At 46.1% G+C, this 16,213-nt stretch overlaps 1 protein-coding gene across 2 annotated transcripts in view; it reads right to left on the bottom strand.

Annotated features, from left to right (window-relative positions):
* The window catches only part of cpamd8 (C3 and PZP like alpha-2-macroglobulin domain containing 8), a 133,385-nt gene extending 119,332 nt beyond the window's left edge, over positions 1 to 14,053 (bottom strand). The window contains exons 1-8 of one of the 2 annotated variants that reach the window (XM_069927823.1): positions 13,937 to 14,053; positions 13,331 to 13,482; positions 13,166 to 13,188; positions 5,874 to 6,039; positions 5,011 to 5,063; positions 3,121 to 3,138; positions 2,414 to 2,468; positions 289 to 402 (exon numbers count right to left, since the gene is read on the bottom strand). In XM_069927823.1, coding sequence (XP_069783924.1) covers positions 289 to 402; positions 2,414 to 2,468; positions 3,121 to 3,138; positions 5,011 to 5,063; positions 5,874 to 6,039; positions 13,166 to 13,188; positions 13,331 to 13,482; positions 13,937 to 14,016 — 661 coding nt within the window. In that variant the 5' untranslated portion in view covers positions 14,017 to 14,053. The remainder of the gene's footprint in view (positions 1 to 288; positions 403 to 2,413; positions 2,469 to 3,120; positions 3,139 to 5,010; positions 5,064 to 5,873; positions 6,040 to 13,165; positions 13,189 to 13,330; positions 13,483 to 13,936) is intronic. The other variant, XM_069927822.1, reaches the window with a different exon arrangement.
* Between the last annotated feature and the right edge of the window lie 2,160 nt (positions 14,054 to 16,213).

Genomic DNA, 16,213 nt, shown 5'->3' with positions numbered 1-16,213 from the left:
TTTTAATGAATTAAAAACAGATCCTGCCTCTTGGGTATAAATCCTGCCAAAATAACTAAAGCCTGATGGAAACGCATAGATGTTCATCTCTGAGCCTGGTCTCACTTTGTTCTAGCCAGAGACTGGCAGCAACCCTCGGCTCCAAACACAAGCTATACGCCAGCGGTCCACATGTGGGGGCAGGTAAATTCTTTAGTCTGCATTTTGGGTTGTGCAAGCCTTGTCCGTCTGAATGTGGGACAGTGTAACCACTACCAGTGTAGAGCTAGAAACACTGAACACACTCACCGTATTTCTGCACTTCAAATGTCTTGTTATAAGTGTATCCTTGAAGCTCCACGAAGATTAACCACTCTCCGATCACAGGCTGGTCTGATAGCGGGAAGCTCATATTTACAATCCCTGAAATGAAGCAAAGACTGACTGGTTCTTCATCAGGGTGCAGAGAAGGAACGCGCTGAATTGGGCCAATGTTGGACACAGGACCCCACCGATCTGGGCAGCAGCCACCAATCCCAGAAAGCAGGGGAACCCACTCTCCTCTCTTCCACAGAGGCACTCCTCACCTTCCGGCACTCCCCCATCATGTTACACATTAGTCACAGTCATACAGGCCCAGAGTCCCAGCATGCCCATGGCGAACAACATACCTTCCTGCTTTAGTCTCTCACCTGCCCACATTAGGCCCATGACTCCAGCCCCCCCACCCACATCTCACTCCTTACTCCCACTCTCAGAACCTTCAATACCCCATTCCTTTGTGACCCCTTTCTCATCCATTAGTGGGAGGTGGGAACAGCAGCACAGTGAGGGTTTCCACCCACGAACCAAAACGTTCGGGGTTGTAGGTTAATTTGGGTGAAATTGGCACGGGTTTAAATGGCCAGAATCATCTTCTACTGTGCAGTAAATAAAATTCAAAATTTAACCAGCAACACAGTGAGACTCGCTCACAGTTTGGCAACGACAAACTGGCTTGTTGGTGCTCCAGTCCAGCAGTGAGACCATCTTTTCACTACAGTAACTGGAGGTCACTAGGAACTACTCAGAGCCAGAGTTAGTCTCAGGTCAAGCAAGAGGCACAAAGTGATTGTGTTCAATCTGCTCCTGGGATCTTACCAATGTGAGAATTGGACCAGAAGGAAGCCATTCAGATACTTGAACCTGCTCTGCCATGTTTGGCTGGTCTCCTACCTCAACCACAATCTCCTACCCTATTCCAATATGCAACATCAAGCTCTGTTCTGAATGCAATCAATCTCTGGCCCTCAACAAAGGTTACCCTGCAATAGGTGGTGGACACAGCCCAGGATATGACAGGTAAAACCCTTCCCACCACTGAGAACATCACCACTGAGCCGTCAGAGGGCAGCAGCAATCATCAAGGATCCACACCACACAGCACACACTCTGTTCTCTCTGCTGCCAGCAAGAAAAAGGAACAGGTGCCACAAAACTCACACCAGCAGGTTCAGGAACAGCTGCTCCCCCTCCACCATCAGACTCCTCAACAACAAACTCAATCAGACACTCATTTAAGGACTCTTACTTTTGCACTTCATTGATTTTTTTTCTCTCTGTATTGCACAGTCGGTTTGTTTACATTTGTTTACTTGTTTACATGAGTACATTGTACAGTCTTTTTTGGCACTACCAATAAGTGGTAATTCTGCTTCGCCCACAGGGAAAAGAACCTCAGGGTTGTATGTGATGTCATGCATGTCTGACAATAAATCTGAAATCTAAAATCACAACCCTCCCAAGGTAGAAAATTCCAGAAGTCCACCAACCTCTGAGTGAAAACATTTCTTCTTATCCCAGTTCTAAATGGACCCCCCCCCACCCCGCCCCTCCCCCCTATTTCGAGACTGTGTCCCTTGGCTCTGGACTCCTCAGCCAGGGAAGACCTCCTATCTGAACCCATCCTGTGGTTTTAATGAGATCACCTCTCATTCTTCTAAACTCAAAAGAGACCCAGTTCATTCAATCTCCTCTCATCTTTCAAGGAACAAGTGTGGTGAATCTTTTCTACACTAGCCCCCCGCTCCACCCTTGAGTGGATAAAGTCAGCCAGGCCTTGATGCCCAGGAGTTTCCCAATATTATTACACAGGAGTTTCCCAATATTATTGCCTGGAAATATTGGGAATCGGATCAGGGCCGAATTGATAACTGAACCTTCCACTGCCCAAATGCCTAAATGTGTTTTCATCTTGATAATGTACACAAGTTCAATACTAAGCAGTCTGACCAGATACTCAGACGTATTCACTGCCCAAGAGAGAGGGTCCCTGTTAGATGGAATAGGGATTTTAGGTCTAATTAAGTAAGTTGAATGATTGTTGACAGTTTATGGGATGCCAACATTCTCACTAACTGTTGATGATAACTTTATGCGAATTTCAGGAACTTACCACAACAAACGGGCTTCAGCTCATTCCACTGGATCATCCGAGAGCCTCGGGGGTCCTGGGGAGGAGACCAGCAATGAGAGAGAGAAAAGAGAAACTCAATCCATAACAGGATATTGCCTAAACAACATCTGCATTTCACTGAGCATGGCCCCTTCAAACATCGAAATGATGGTACACACTGATGGGAGTGGGTGCGTGGATACCCCACACAATTTGAAGGGAGTTTCAGTCTTCCATATCTGAACTTGATTCAAACGCTTGCTCCTATTTCCTGTTGTTAATTATAGGCAAGCATGGCGCCACCGAGACTGGACGGGGCATGCAACCTGTAGATGTCTTCCCAATGGATCAGCTTCTGTTGTGTGCAGAGTTCCCAACCAAAGGCTCAATGCTATTGCTGGGACCAGGCAGAACATTGGTGCAAAACACCAGGACTCAGTGGCAGCACTAACACTGCTCGAGTCATCCTTTCCAACAGAATCTTTCAGTCTGCTCGAGTGATAGGTAGAAAAGCAGAAGAAACAGAAAGAGATTAATGGTAAGAAAGAGAGAGAGGTCAGAGAAATAGAGTAGTAACACTCTGTGTCCAACTCTTTCAGAGGAGAGAGAAAACCACCAAGAGACAACCAAGTGCCTTGAAGTGAACCATCAACATCCCAGATGTGGATATGCATGCCTCAGATTGAAGTTAGCACCAGGGAACTCACCACGATGTAGGCCTCAATCTGCAAGAGAGGGAGAGTGATAAATGAATGTGGTTTCTATGACTCAATTCAGTAACATTCATGAATTACTGACAGGATCAGTAGCAATGATACCTAAACCCACAAGGTCATGGAGCCATTCTACAGTTGTACCCAATTTTCCTGTTCACTCCTAATGACTGATCCCAACAGCGCTCATGTGTCCTTCAACATAAGCACGCAAAATGAAAACAGGAGAAAAGTCACCACAAGGATCAAGGTGCTTTATTAAGCTGGATTTTTCAATGCACAACTCAATCTCCTCTTCAACTGCACCCAGTCTCAGTAAAAGGTAGGGAATTGTGAGAAAACTCATCCGCCTCACTGATGCCCCTGACCAAACGAAACTTATCTTCTTTCCCCTGAGTCTATATGTGACTCTGACATTAAAACTCCCAGTGGCCACCCATGTCAATTCCCCACCCCATTCCCTTGCTGACACTTGTCTGCCCACGATCTCACGCAAGACCTCATCTTCCGTCGGGGCTCCCTCCAACTGGATGGTATTACCATCAACTTATCCAGTTTCTTTTAACCCCCCCCTTCTTCCCTGTCACCTTTCTCCCAGCTCTCTCTTCACTCTCTCCCCTTTTCCCTCTGTCTCCTTTAAGAGTCAAAATCAATTCACACTTCTCTTATCACATCCAATAAATTTCTTTTGTTGGTCTGCACTCCTCCCCCTGCCAGTCCTGTCTTTATTCTGACGCTTTCCTGTTCCTTGAAGGGCTTAGGCCTGAAACGTTCGTAATATATCTTTTCATCCGATGGACACTGCGACACCGGCTGATTTCCTCCAGTATTTCTGCGTGTGTTTTTATTAAAACTCCCTCAAAAGAGCCTATGCAAACCCTAATTTGTCTCAGAACAGTTGCAAGGATTAACACATAATAGGGAAATAAAGTCTCATCGCCATCTTCCCAGAATAGCCAGGAAATGGCAAATCATATTGGTCTTGGCAGCTATGCTCCCCAGGCAGAGACAAACACTACTGCCTTTTAAAACCATGATACCAAATCAATAAAATATTTATGAATTAGAATATTTTTGTTTTCATTCACAGCATGAGGACATCACTGACAGTGCCAACATCTATTCTGCATCTAATTATCCCGAAACTCAGAAACAGTTGCGTGTGTAGTTCTGAATTCGTATTTAGAACTTTGGTAAGGAGCACCTCACTTGATCGACAGCATTATTAATGACCAGGTAGTTTTTAAAGCAACCTGGTGGTGTCAAGCCCCCTTTCACTGAGGCTGGCATTATCTTTATTCCAGATTTATTTAATTACTTTAAATTATATTACCCTGCCCTGGTGAGTTTCAAGCTCATGTCCTTGGAACAACAATCCAAAGCTCTCGCTGCCGGTCCAGTCACAAGCACAGTGCTACCATGTTAATCTCTATGCTTACGAACGTCATTGGGCAAGGCAGGAATGCTCTAAACTTATATCCTGTAAGGAGCCAGATGATAGATAGGAACGTGGTTTGGGGAAGAGCCAGTGCAAACCATAGTTTCAGAGCTGGACGTGGAGCTGATGTGAGTTTGCAGGAAGGCAGTGCTGTGATCCAGGCTTCTGACCCATTCCCGATGAATCCAGGACTTCATTCAGACGATGACAATCTGAGAGTCAGCCGGAGGTGATTCCAAGAGCAACAAGTCAATTTTGCGGATGAGCCAGACACCCTTGAACCAGACACTGTTCTCCTGCTACAGACAGGCTAAATCACCTAGGGTTCAGCAATAGGACAGAGGAGGGCCTTGCTGCTGTTGTGGGCTCACATTGCATTGGAGAAGTCACTCCTTCTGTTTAATCAATTTATGCACAAAACTGGCAGAGAAAGCAAGAAATCCTACCTTCTGATTGGTGGGTCGGAGTTCAGGGGTGACGGTGAACACATTAATTAGCACTGTGAAGGAAAGAAAGGGAAAGGCAACAATGAAATAAAATGGAACAATTGATGCTTTTACTAAACTCGTCTTGTGTGCTGCCCAGATTACAGTTGGGGACTCCAACTCCGAGAGATTTTGGTGCCCTCCAATTCCGGCACGCCAGTTACCCCCAAATTTAATCACCTCACAACTGGTGACCATGGCCTCAATGGCTCTTAAGCTCTGGAATTCTTTCCCAAAACTTCTCTTGTCACCTTTAAACATTCCTTGAAATATATCATTTTGGATCCTGGCACAAACATAGCGGAGCTCAAACTGTGATGTGGTGCGAGTCAAGTTAAAGGCCCTACATAAATGCAAGGAGTTGTTGTTATGTCATATAGAGTGAGTGCAGGTTTAAAAAAAAAATGTGGACACTCTCCCACTGAAATCTTTCCCCTCCAGTTACCAACAAATTATAGAGAAAAAGATAAATAAATGCAATAAAAAGGGAAAAGGTAATGAATAAAAGAGAGAGAGAGAAAAGAAAGGATGCTGGCTCACGGATTAAATACGTGTCTATAGGGCATTAATACAGGGAAATTAATGGATTGAATCAAGTTCAACAATGCAGTTCTCCCTCAGTGCAGCCCCTCCAGGGACTTGAATTCATGACTCATGATTGGAGAAGACAGCAACAATGATGTGCTTGGGTAATGAGGGCATACTCCCTCTTCTTCCATCCCCCTTCTCCTCCCTTTCTTCCTCCTGGTCTCTCAGCATTCAAGGCGTGACACAGGCCGGGACTCAGGAGACAGGGAACATAGGGGTGGACGAGGAAGGTCCACCTTTTTGCTTGGGTTTGTAGACAGGTTTGTCTGTCTGGATAAACACTGACGATCCCTTGGAGTCAATGGTGACGGTGGTGAAGTTGTGGAAGATGTATCCATCGTCGGTGAGATGTCGATTGCCCCACACTTTTAGCTGAGCCTGTCCACTAAATCCTTGCGGCACCTAGGATATAAAGGAAAGAGGTCAATGTGAGGGGAGTGGATGGTGGGATTAATAAGGAAGTGATCACAGACCACTCTACAGACCCCAACAGTGAATGTTCATCAAGTGCCCAGATTCAATTCACCAGATGCATGCACCAATCCCGGCCTGACATTGGTCACTCCTCTCAGCCTCACTTGATGCTGTAATAGGGAATGTTCCCTGTGATGGACCACATTATTGGTCTCACTAAAGAGGCTTGCTCCTGAATAGTATTTGGCACAGTGAGGAAGAGCCTGTGATGACCCTTGACCCAAGCAGCTCCATTAAGACAGGGGAAAGATAAAAGGGAAAATAAATAGGAGAACCAAGATCCTTAAGGCTCGACTCCAACACCAGCCTCACACCAAGCGGGAAACAAGACAGTAGATGTGGGTGACTGTAGAAAACAGACGTTTCTGACTTGGGGAGAACTTCGGTTATGGACAGAAATGGGACCTGCCTGTGCTAGGATTTACACCAAACAGCAGTCAGGATGGTGTGCAACCTACCGACGATGGTCTTTCTATGCACCTGAAGCTTTTGTCAGTCTTGTGGATAGACCAGGCGTTGGAATAGGCCAGGTGAATAATTGCAAAGTTTTTATGCAATATTCTGCAACCACATTTGAGCTTTCGGTGGAAAGAATGAATGTTTAAGGTGGTAGAAGAAGTATCAGTCAAGCAAGCGACTTTGTCCTGGATGAAATCAAGCTTCTTGAATTGTTAGTGACGCACTAATCCACCAAGTACTCCATCCTTCGTGGTTTGTGCTTTGCAGGCAGTAGAAAGCCAGGAAACTATTCTCTCACTGCAGAACTGTTCAGGTTGTCTCAGTATTTATGTGGCTGGTTCGGATGGAAATCTGAATGGCGGCAGCCTTCAGGATGCGGCCGGTGGCGGGAAAACCAATGATGGTTATGCCACTGAGTCCCAAAGTTCTCGGAAATAATCCCGACAAAGACACTCAAACTCTGTGGCAACCAGAGTTGGGAATTTAGAGGAGTTGACAAGTAGTTATGGTACCACCACTGGTGGGAGGGTGCAAGTACAACACATCTTGTTTACATAGTTGTATTACAGGCTTTGGTTATTTCTATTCAATTCAGTGGAAGTGTACGTACACATAGGAAGGTAATCCAATCTCAAAACAATCCTAACCTCTCTGGACGTTCACTTTTGGCCTGTTCAGCTATTACAAGGGTCCCGTTTTATGCTTTACTGCCTCACTGGGAGCCTCTGTTGACAGAAACTAGTACTGCAGGCAATTTTCTACAAAGCACCAGTGAGCGTCTGGATCAGGAATATTGTTCAGCCTATTGTCTGGAATTATTTATTTTCATTATTCAAAATAACCTTTAAAAAAATACAATGTTAAACTATTTGCTATTTTGTGTCAGCTCCAAATTGTTTGCAGATCATAGAATGATGGGAATTACAGAAGGTCATCATTGGCCATAGTTCAATGGACTTCTGTTAATTCCACCTCGGCTTCTGGCCATAGGACTGCAATGGTTCTTCACCACATTTTGAGCCATTGAGTTCCAATCCGCTACTGAATGAAGTCATTCTTTTTTCTCAATTCAATTTTCTTCCTTCCATCAATTAAGTTCCATCCACTTCCAAATTATTTACCTCTTTGCAGTGAGAGATGTTAACCCTGCCTGGACTTCATATTCATCCTTCTCTAATGTGCTGGCCACAACTGTACAATTACTCTAGTTTTCTACAACGCTACCAAGGCCTTCCAACTGCTGAAGGAACTCAGCAAGCCAAGCAGCGCCAGTGGGAGAAAAAGGTTGATCGACTGAACCAAAACTCTTTATGAAGGCTGATATGGAGTAACTAGGTGTTACAACAGAACTTTGGCCACATCCCATTTCCTCCTCTGTGCCTCTACAGTTTACTACTACTGCGAATTCTCCTCAAGACCTGCCAGAAGGCCTCAGGCCCGAAACACAGGTTATATACCTTTACCCTCCTATGAACGCTGCGAGGCCTGCTGAACCCCTCTGTTTTTTTACTTTAAATGCCACCTTTGAAGTTTTTCTCCTCTTTGACAGGAGTTCTGGAAGTCCCTCTCTCGCTGCTCCCCCTTTGTGGTTTCCACTACTCTCTGGTGCTTCAGGACATCCTCTTTTCTCCCGTGTGTCTCCTTCCTAACCCTTATTCACCTGTCCTGCTACTTTTAACGATTTCTGGACACACCTTCCAAGATCAGCAGGTTTCTTAGCATTTTACTGCTTGCTGTGTGTTGCCTTGCCTGGTTTCCCCTCCCTCAGTGCATTACCTCACATTTCTCCGTATTCGATCCTTTGCTATCCACGGGTTCACCGATATCATCCTGTCGCCATGAATTCTCTTCCTCACGGTCAACCACACAGCTGAGTTTTGTATCAGTGTCAGATTTCTTCATTGTGGCCTTTCTGCCCCATGAACATGTGTCGCCTAAATATCCCAATTAACCTATAACCCCTCCCCCCTACGTTTTGAAGAGCGGGAGGAAACCTACGCAGACATGGGGAGCGTCGGAGTCGAACCCAGGTCGCTGGTGCTGTAATAGTGCTGTTCTAACTGCTATGCTAACCTTGCCACTCCTGAATGCTCCGTCTATTGTTGTAAATGTCCTGCCTGTGCTTGCAGCCATAATTGGTTCCTTCCTCTCCATATGGGCCAGAATTTCCATTAATCAATTTTTCCCAGTCTATACTGAGATTTGGTGAACATCCCAAAATCTGGTGAACATCCCAAAACCTGTCCTCCTAGAAATCGCTTGCTGTTATAAAGCTTGGGACAGAGTGGACTTTTTCAGAGTCTTGAATCAGGTGTGTAGACAATGCATTCTGTCCTCAAGGACAGGTTGTGTGTGATCAGAGCCTAAATGCTGGGGATGTTGGCCCAGAGAGAGAGAAGATGTTGCTTCAGTTACACTCCCAAAGGTATGGAGGATTTTGCAGAGACGGTGTTACTGGTACTTCTCCATTTGTTCGAGGTGCCTGATGCAGGTAGTCCATGTCTCAGAAGCAGGAGTAGACCATCCAGCCCATCAAGCCTGCTCCGCCATTCAACAGCCCCTTTTATTCTGCAAAGCCTCGGTATTCCCGTAGCCATGGCCAGTCTTTGAAAGCCGGCTTGCGTGATCACACAGAACTGATAAAAGAGTCACAAGTCAAATATGCTCCACTGCTGAGACTACCAACCTAGGTGGATCGAAGACGGGCAAGTCTAGAACCACCCCCCCCCCCCCAATCCACAATGCGATTCTTTCACACCATGCTCGAAAGGCAGATGAAACCTGGCTTTCAAGCTCTGTGTAAAAGGGGCTAATGAGATCATTGCTGAGGTCCACCTACCTGCTTTTTCCCCATATCCCTTAATTCCCAGGTCATTACTGCTCAGCAGACCATGACATTAGGGCCAACTTTGACCCTTGCTCTTTGAGCCCACAATTCCTCAGCTGACCAAAAGCTGTGCTTGCGCGTGGGGGTACCCGCCCTCACTATCCACTTTCACTGACAGGTAGTTCCTGAGATATGGAAAGTGAGCTATGTTTTCCAAATACTCATCTTCGATTTTCAGGTGGGGGGGGGGAATGGCTGAACATTAGGGAAGAGTATTGCTTGATGGATCGGCAAGGCAGAAGACCTAGACACTTAATAAAAGGCTCCTTATGCTTCAGGGGAGCCAGTAATGCCATGGCACTAGGTCTATGAATGAACACTTATGCAAGTGTCATTGAATACTGTAAATCAATGATTAATATTGGTGATGAAGTCTGGACAATTTTCAGTTCATCTCTACATTCAACCAACTTCAGCATCAATCATCAACCTTTCTCAATGGGGACCCTACAGCTCGCCCGGGACCACAGCTTTGTTTTCTTTTCACCTCACGTAACATAAATATTTATTTATGGTTTTTTTAACGTTGTTGGTAGGAGAGAACCAAACCTTGACTGCTTCACAGGGAAAGGGGCCCCATAAACTTTGAGTAGAGTCCGATAGGAGCCATAGCCGAAGAAAGGTTGAAAATGGCTGATCTAGACATACCATGAAAAACAACCTACCCAAGCCTTGCAGACCTTCGCTATAATCACTGAAAGTCCCGACTTTGTTTTGTCACTGAGATAATTTTTTTAATAAAAAGTGTAAACTCTCTTTTGGACCCTGTGGATTTCTTGACCAACCTGACAACTGGAGCATCTTGTTAAGGATCACTGTACTGGCACCCACCACAGCCTGAACCAGTGCCATTGAGCAAGGAGTGAAAAAGCTTCCAATGTTGGAAATTACAGACTGTCTGAAAACCTCAGCAGGCGCGTTCGGCCTGATCAGTAAATCATCGAAACGGAATCCCAGTTCCTCTGGGAAAAGGTGCATTTCCTAAACTGCCTGGACAAGTGGCCAAGCCTTCTCCTCACCTTCCAGCAAGAGGTGCTGAAGGCCAAAGATTCCACCGGTAAGGCACAGCACCAAAGGCTTCCCCAGCAGTAGCTGTGCCCTTGGTGAACTCCACGCACCTCTGAGAAAGTGTGAACCCCCCCCCCCCCCCCACACCAAGAGACATCAGTGGGAGAAAAAGAATTGCGACACTTCAAGACAAAACTCTGTCTCAAGAATCTTAATGAATTTTGTCTTGAAGCATTGATCGTTCTTTTTCTCCCATTGATGCCGCTTGACCTGCTGAGTTTCTCCAGCAGATTGTGTTTGGCCTCACACCAAGACACTCAATTGACAGCTAAACATCATTACCCATCACTGAGGTCAACAGTCATCAATTAGCTCTTGACGTAGCTGAACAGTGCTCCTGCAGACATTAGATGGAACGCCTCTGTCACCAACTGCAAGCCCACCACACCAGGATCCACTACCAGACAGAAGGAACACCATGATCTCAGCTAGAACCCAGCAACTCATTGAGGGTTACCTTGAAGAAGGGTTCAGGCCCAAAATATTGTAAAATATATCTTTACCTCCTATGGACAATGCGAGACCGGCTGGGTTCATCCAACATTTCTGTGTTTTGACTACAATCACAGCGTCTGCAGACTTTTATGTTTCACTTCAGCTACTCACTGTGTAACAGACTCTGATAATGTACTTTAATGGCTAGGAAAAACGGAGGTCTCAGTGGAACAACACCTCCCAAACAAAGGCCTCATCTCCAACCCTAATGCATCAGTACCTGGATAAACCTCACTGCAAGACTGGGCAAGGAAAACGTGGCCATCATTTACAACAGCAGAAATACCAACCTCGATCTTGCTGCAGCAATGAAAGTCAAACCATAAAACGTCATCAAAATAGTTCACTCCAATCTTTTTGCGAGCACAAGGCTGATATTCCTGCACCCACACCAGACACACAAAAGGATGATTGGCTGGGAAACGTGAAGCCAAGAGGGCAGAAAGGTTCCTTTCCAAAATGCTTTCAAGTGATCTCCATCCAAGCACTCTCCAGGGAGTATGAAAATCACAATATCAGACTCAAAAGGAATATTAGAGAACTCATTGGGGTGTATGATGTGTGATGTATCTCACTAAACACGAGAAGACAGGTTCCTTTTAGTAAACAAAAAATAGATTCAAGTTTGTCAGTCAATTTCATGAAACCCTGATCATATCCATTTGGAATGTTCCCTCTCTTGGGCCTTGGCCATGCAGTCAGAGTCAAACACAACCAATCACCGACTTCACTTGGAATAGAGGATCCAGCAGATCTTGATTCTCCTTGGGGTATGGGGCGCACAGGCACCGACTCTCCCTGCAAGATTGGGCACAAAGATGATGGCCATCACTGCATTGAGGAGGCTCACGGACACTGGCTTTCTCTGGGATGGGGGTGCACAAGGACACCATCTGTCTCAGAGGCAGAGGATACAAAACAATGGCTCTCGCTGTCACACATACCACCCACTCCTCATGAGTGATTGACGGTTTGGAATGAGGAAGACTCCTTTCCTGCCCAGTGACATCCAGCATGATTCAAGCTTCAGCTCAGAGTCACTGTGCAAATGGTGCCTCTTAGAGGCTTTGGCCAACATGACAGCTGCTAATCAGGCTGGCGTACCTCCTGCAACACTGTATAATAGACGAAGGAGAAGGACTCCATCTCAGCTCTCCTCCCCTTCCTCCTCACCTTCGGATGCTACACTTCCTGCCATCATTCCACTTGTTATTAAAGCAGTGGGATCAGAAGAGCAGTATTCCCTGACCCCTGGATATTAGAAAAAGCATGGGCACAGAATAACTAATGAGTGGAAGAATTGAAGGGCTTCTCATTTTGCTTTCTTCTCCAGAGGGTGCTGAAGTCTCTTGAATATGGCCATCAGCCTCAAACTAGCTGCTCTAGAAGAGTGGGGTGGGAGGGGCAGGGGGCTGATTGCTTCCACGGCCAGCTCAATCAATGTAAGTGTCGCTGTCTGTCTCCACGCCTGAAGCCAACGGGATTAGTGGTCTTATTTCAGCGGAGGCCAGAGCCAGATGAGGGATGCTTATGGGGTGAGGGAGTGGGCAAGTCGTAGATGCCACAAGTTAGTTGGGGGGGGGGAGGGGGAACCAGTTTAACAAAAAGGAGTTGAACAGCTGGGAATAATGTCAGAAAGACAGAATAGGAAGGCAGGAGAAGCAAGATTGAGCAGCAGAGAATGAAATAGAGCAAGAACATTCAAAAGTATGCAGGGGTGATAGCTTAATTGATGCATAGAGGTGGGGAGGGGGGCACTGGCAACAGCTCATGGGCCAGGAGAGCCTGTTACCGTGCTGTACATCTAAATTTAAAACAGTTGACCAAGAAAGCGAGGAGAGGGTGGCAGGGACAGTGAGCAAAATAAATGGAGAATGAGGCAAAAAGTTTGACAGGAGAGAAAATGACAGAGAGACAATGTGATAGATTCGGAAACAGGAAGTGGAAAGTAAATGAGGATGAGAAGGTGCATATTCTGTCTGGGCTATGGGGAAAAGAGAGAGAGAGTGAGAAGGAGAGAGAGAAAAAATGCGGAGAATCAGAATAGGGTTCACATTGATGTCAGTTTCATCACAGAACAAAGTTGACTAGTCTTTGGGCTCCCTCTCCAAGCATTTATCTGACAGTAAATAATTGCAGCCTTACCTTTAATGTGACTGTCCCCTTTTCTGCGGAAAAAAAAAACAAATACCATGTATTTTGATTACTGAAGTGTTCCACAAACACAAAAACACCTTTCATTACAGCTGGGATGAGGCAAGAAAAAAAACTTGCAGCAATCTTTCTGAAGCCCAAACCATGGGAACTCACCGAAGACGGAGCCCTGACTATGAGCCACAGATTCTCCTTTCACCACCAGCTGGACGTGGACTTTGGTTTCTGATAGAGGCTTGAATATGGTAAAACTGACGACTGCATCAACTCCTGCCCTGAGAACTGAGGGAGCTGTTACCAGGTAACCCCTAGAACACAGCAGCAAAGATTAGGTTCAGCTCTCTCACACACGATCCATATCCTGTCATGCCACAGTATGCCGTGATATCAACGACAATACACTTTCTCACATGTGGATGCACTTTCCCCAAGAAACACTTCCATATTCACCCCCACAAACACGCACAGTTTGTTCCACTCACACACTCATGACCTCTCAGACACTCAATCCCAAGCCCATTCATACTTCCTCACGTATGGTCACACCTCACACACACATTCATGCCCAGCTTCTCCGACTCTTTCTTCCAAGCACACTCTCGGTGACACACATGGCCATGTGCATCCACATTCTCACACCCACTCTGGTGCACTGCACCCTCCCTTGCACACCTCTACTTTTGCAAACACACTTTCTCTCGCCAGCACGCTTTGCACACAGACACTTCTCTCACACACACACACCCTGACACAAGCACTTACTGTCTTTGTTGGCACCGGGAGAGGTAACAGTAACCCACGAGACTGGCCAAAAGCCACCAGCAGCGACTGAGCTGCCTCATTTCCAGAGTCCGTGGGGAACGGCGCGGCCGGGAATGAAACCGGGTTTCAAATGCGGCCAAGCTGCCTGCCCGTGTGCTCAGAGGGTGCAGGGGGCCATGGAGAGCGCTGAACCCGGAGCACCTAGATTTCGCCTCCCCTCCTGGGGAACTGCTGCTTCCTCCGTGGATCGGACTTTCCCCCCCTCCCCTCCCCTCCAGCCGTGCTGCCCGCTACTCGCTCGCTTCCCGCACTCGCTGTGAAGGACACGGCATTCCTGCCAGCCACGAACTTGCAGAGTCCGCTCGACTTTGATGGAGAAGCTTTTGTTTCTGCGGGGTGTCTCTGGTTTCGTGCGGTTGGCTGTGCCCGGGACCGATCCCTCTGCCCAGCGAGACCCAGCATTGGCTGGCTTGGCAATAGTCACGGGTCTCTTTACCAATGGGCTGCCACGGCCGGCCCGTCCCGCCCCTGACCCGCCAACTTTCCCCAACACGAAATGAACCACCGCCTCGGCAGTGACAGCACCGTCGCCGATTTCCTGCAGCGTCGCTGCCCCGGCGGGGGGCACCTTGCGCGCAACCGAGGGGCTGGGTGGCAGCGCAGGGTCTCGGCCCCTTCTCCAGGGTCGCATCACTGTGCCAGCAGGATCTGTCCGGGGAGCCCACCCGTCCCAGCGCTGCTCAGTCCCCCCATATCTCCGCCCCTCGCAAGATCAAGGGGAGAATCCCAACCCCTTCATCATGGCCCGGACAACTCACCACTTCAGCAAGTACAAATTTCGGTGCATCTGCACATGACACAGAACTTCCATTTAACATTTCGACAGCAAACCAGCCCCTTCTGGAAGAATGAGAGGGGATCTTGCAGAAACCTACTTTTAACCAAAAATAAAACTTACAAACAAGAAACCCGTTCGAGGCTTTTTACACTCATAAAGTCAGTCATATCTATACACTCTCATTAATACATATTGTTACATCAAACACTACAGCATAGTGCAGGCCCTTCGGCCCTCAATGTTGGGCCAAACCATATATTCCTTAAAAAAAGTACCCAACCTCACGATTGATATGTATGTGTGTAAAGACAAAAATAGACTGAGGGATGAAGACGGGTAATGAGAGTAAAAATGATCACGATTGATATGTATGCAGGTAAAGAGGTATAAGAGTGAATAGAGACAATGAGCATACATGAATGTATCTGTACTTAGAGGAAAATATAGATAGTATAGACAAGAATTAATAAGGGAAGGTAATGGAATAGAGAGAATAAGGAGGGAATTAAAAGAGGGACCTTTGTGACATATGAAAAGTGAAATCTTTTCTGGGGGAGGCGGGGTGGGGGGAAATAGCGGTCACTGCAAAATCAGTTGACGCTTGCGAGTGGATTCGCAAATCCAAATGGAGAGGGGAGATGTGGTTGTCCGACAAGGGATAAAGGACAACTCAGGAGGTGAAGGGGAGATTGGGGATAAATAAGATAGAAATAGGAGAATAAGGAAAATGTTAGATGTTGTAGGAATGTTGACTTATAAAGAGTTGAAAATAAGAAAACAGAAATGGAAAAGGAGGAAAGGTAATGATGGAAAAACGGAAAGAGAAGATAAACAAAATATAAAAGGGCTACGCTGAACTATATGTCTTTAAATATTAATGGAATACATAACCAAATTAAAAGGAAGAAACTACCAAATTTAAATGAATAAATGTATTCCATTAGAAAAAATAACATATTGGTTAAGAAATAATATTGAAATATTCGAACAAGTATAGGAGCCTTACATTAAATACAATAGCGAAAACCTACCGGGGACAAACATTACCTAAGTTGATGGAAGGAGAAGGAAAGAAAAGAATGGACTCAGTAGAATTTCTGGTGTAATTTTGTTGAATGACAACATTGTCTGACTGGCTTAATGCAACCTAGATTGTATACCTAAAATGGATGAGAGGGGGGGGTGGGGGGGGTGGTTTGGGAGGAAAGGGGGGGGGGAGAAAAAGTCACTGTATATGTGTGAAAAGAAATAGTGTATATCATGGCTAATGTGATTTATGGTGTGAAAAATAAAAAAATTAAAAAAAAAAGTACCCAACCCACCCTACCTCGAAACCCTCTATTTTTCTTCCATCCATAGCCCTGTCTAAGAGTTTCTTAAATGCGCCTAAAGTTTCAGCCTCCACCCCAAGCACCCACAACTCTCTGTGTAAAAAAAAC

The sequence above is a fragment of the Narcine bancroftii genome, chromosome 3, assembly GCF_036971445.1.
Source record: "Narcine bancroftii isolate sNarBan1 chromosome 3, sNarBan1.hap1, whole genome shotgun sequence".
Classification (NCBI taxonomy): Eukaryota; Metazoa; Chordata; class Chondrichthyes; order Torpediniformes; family Narcinidae; genus Narcine; species Narcine bancroftii.
Note: the sequence above shows the minus strand (reverse complement) of the source record. Positions and strands in the feature narration are given on the sequence as shown.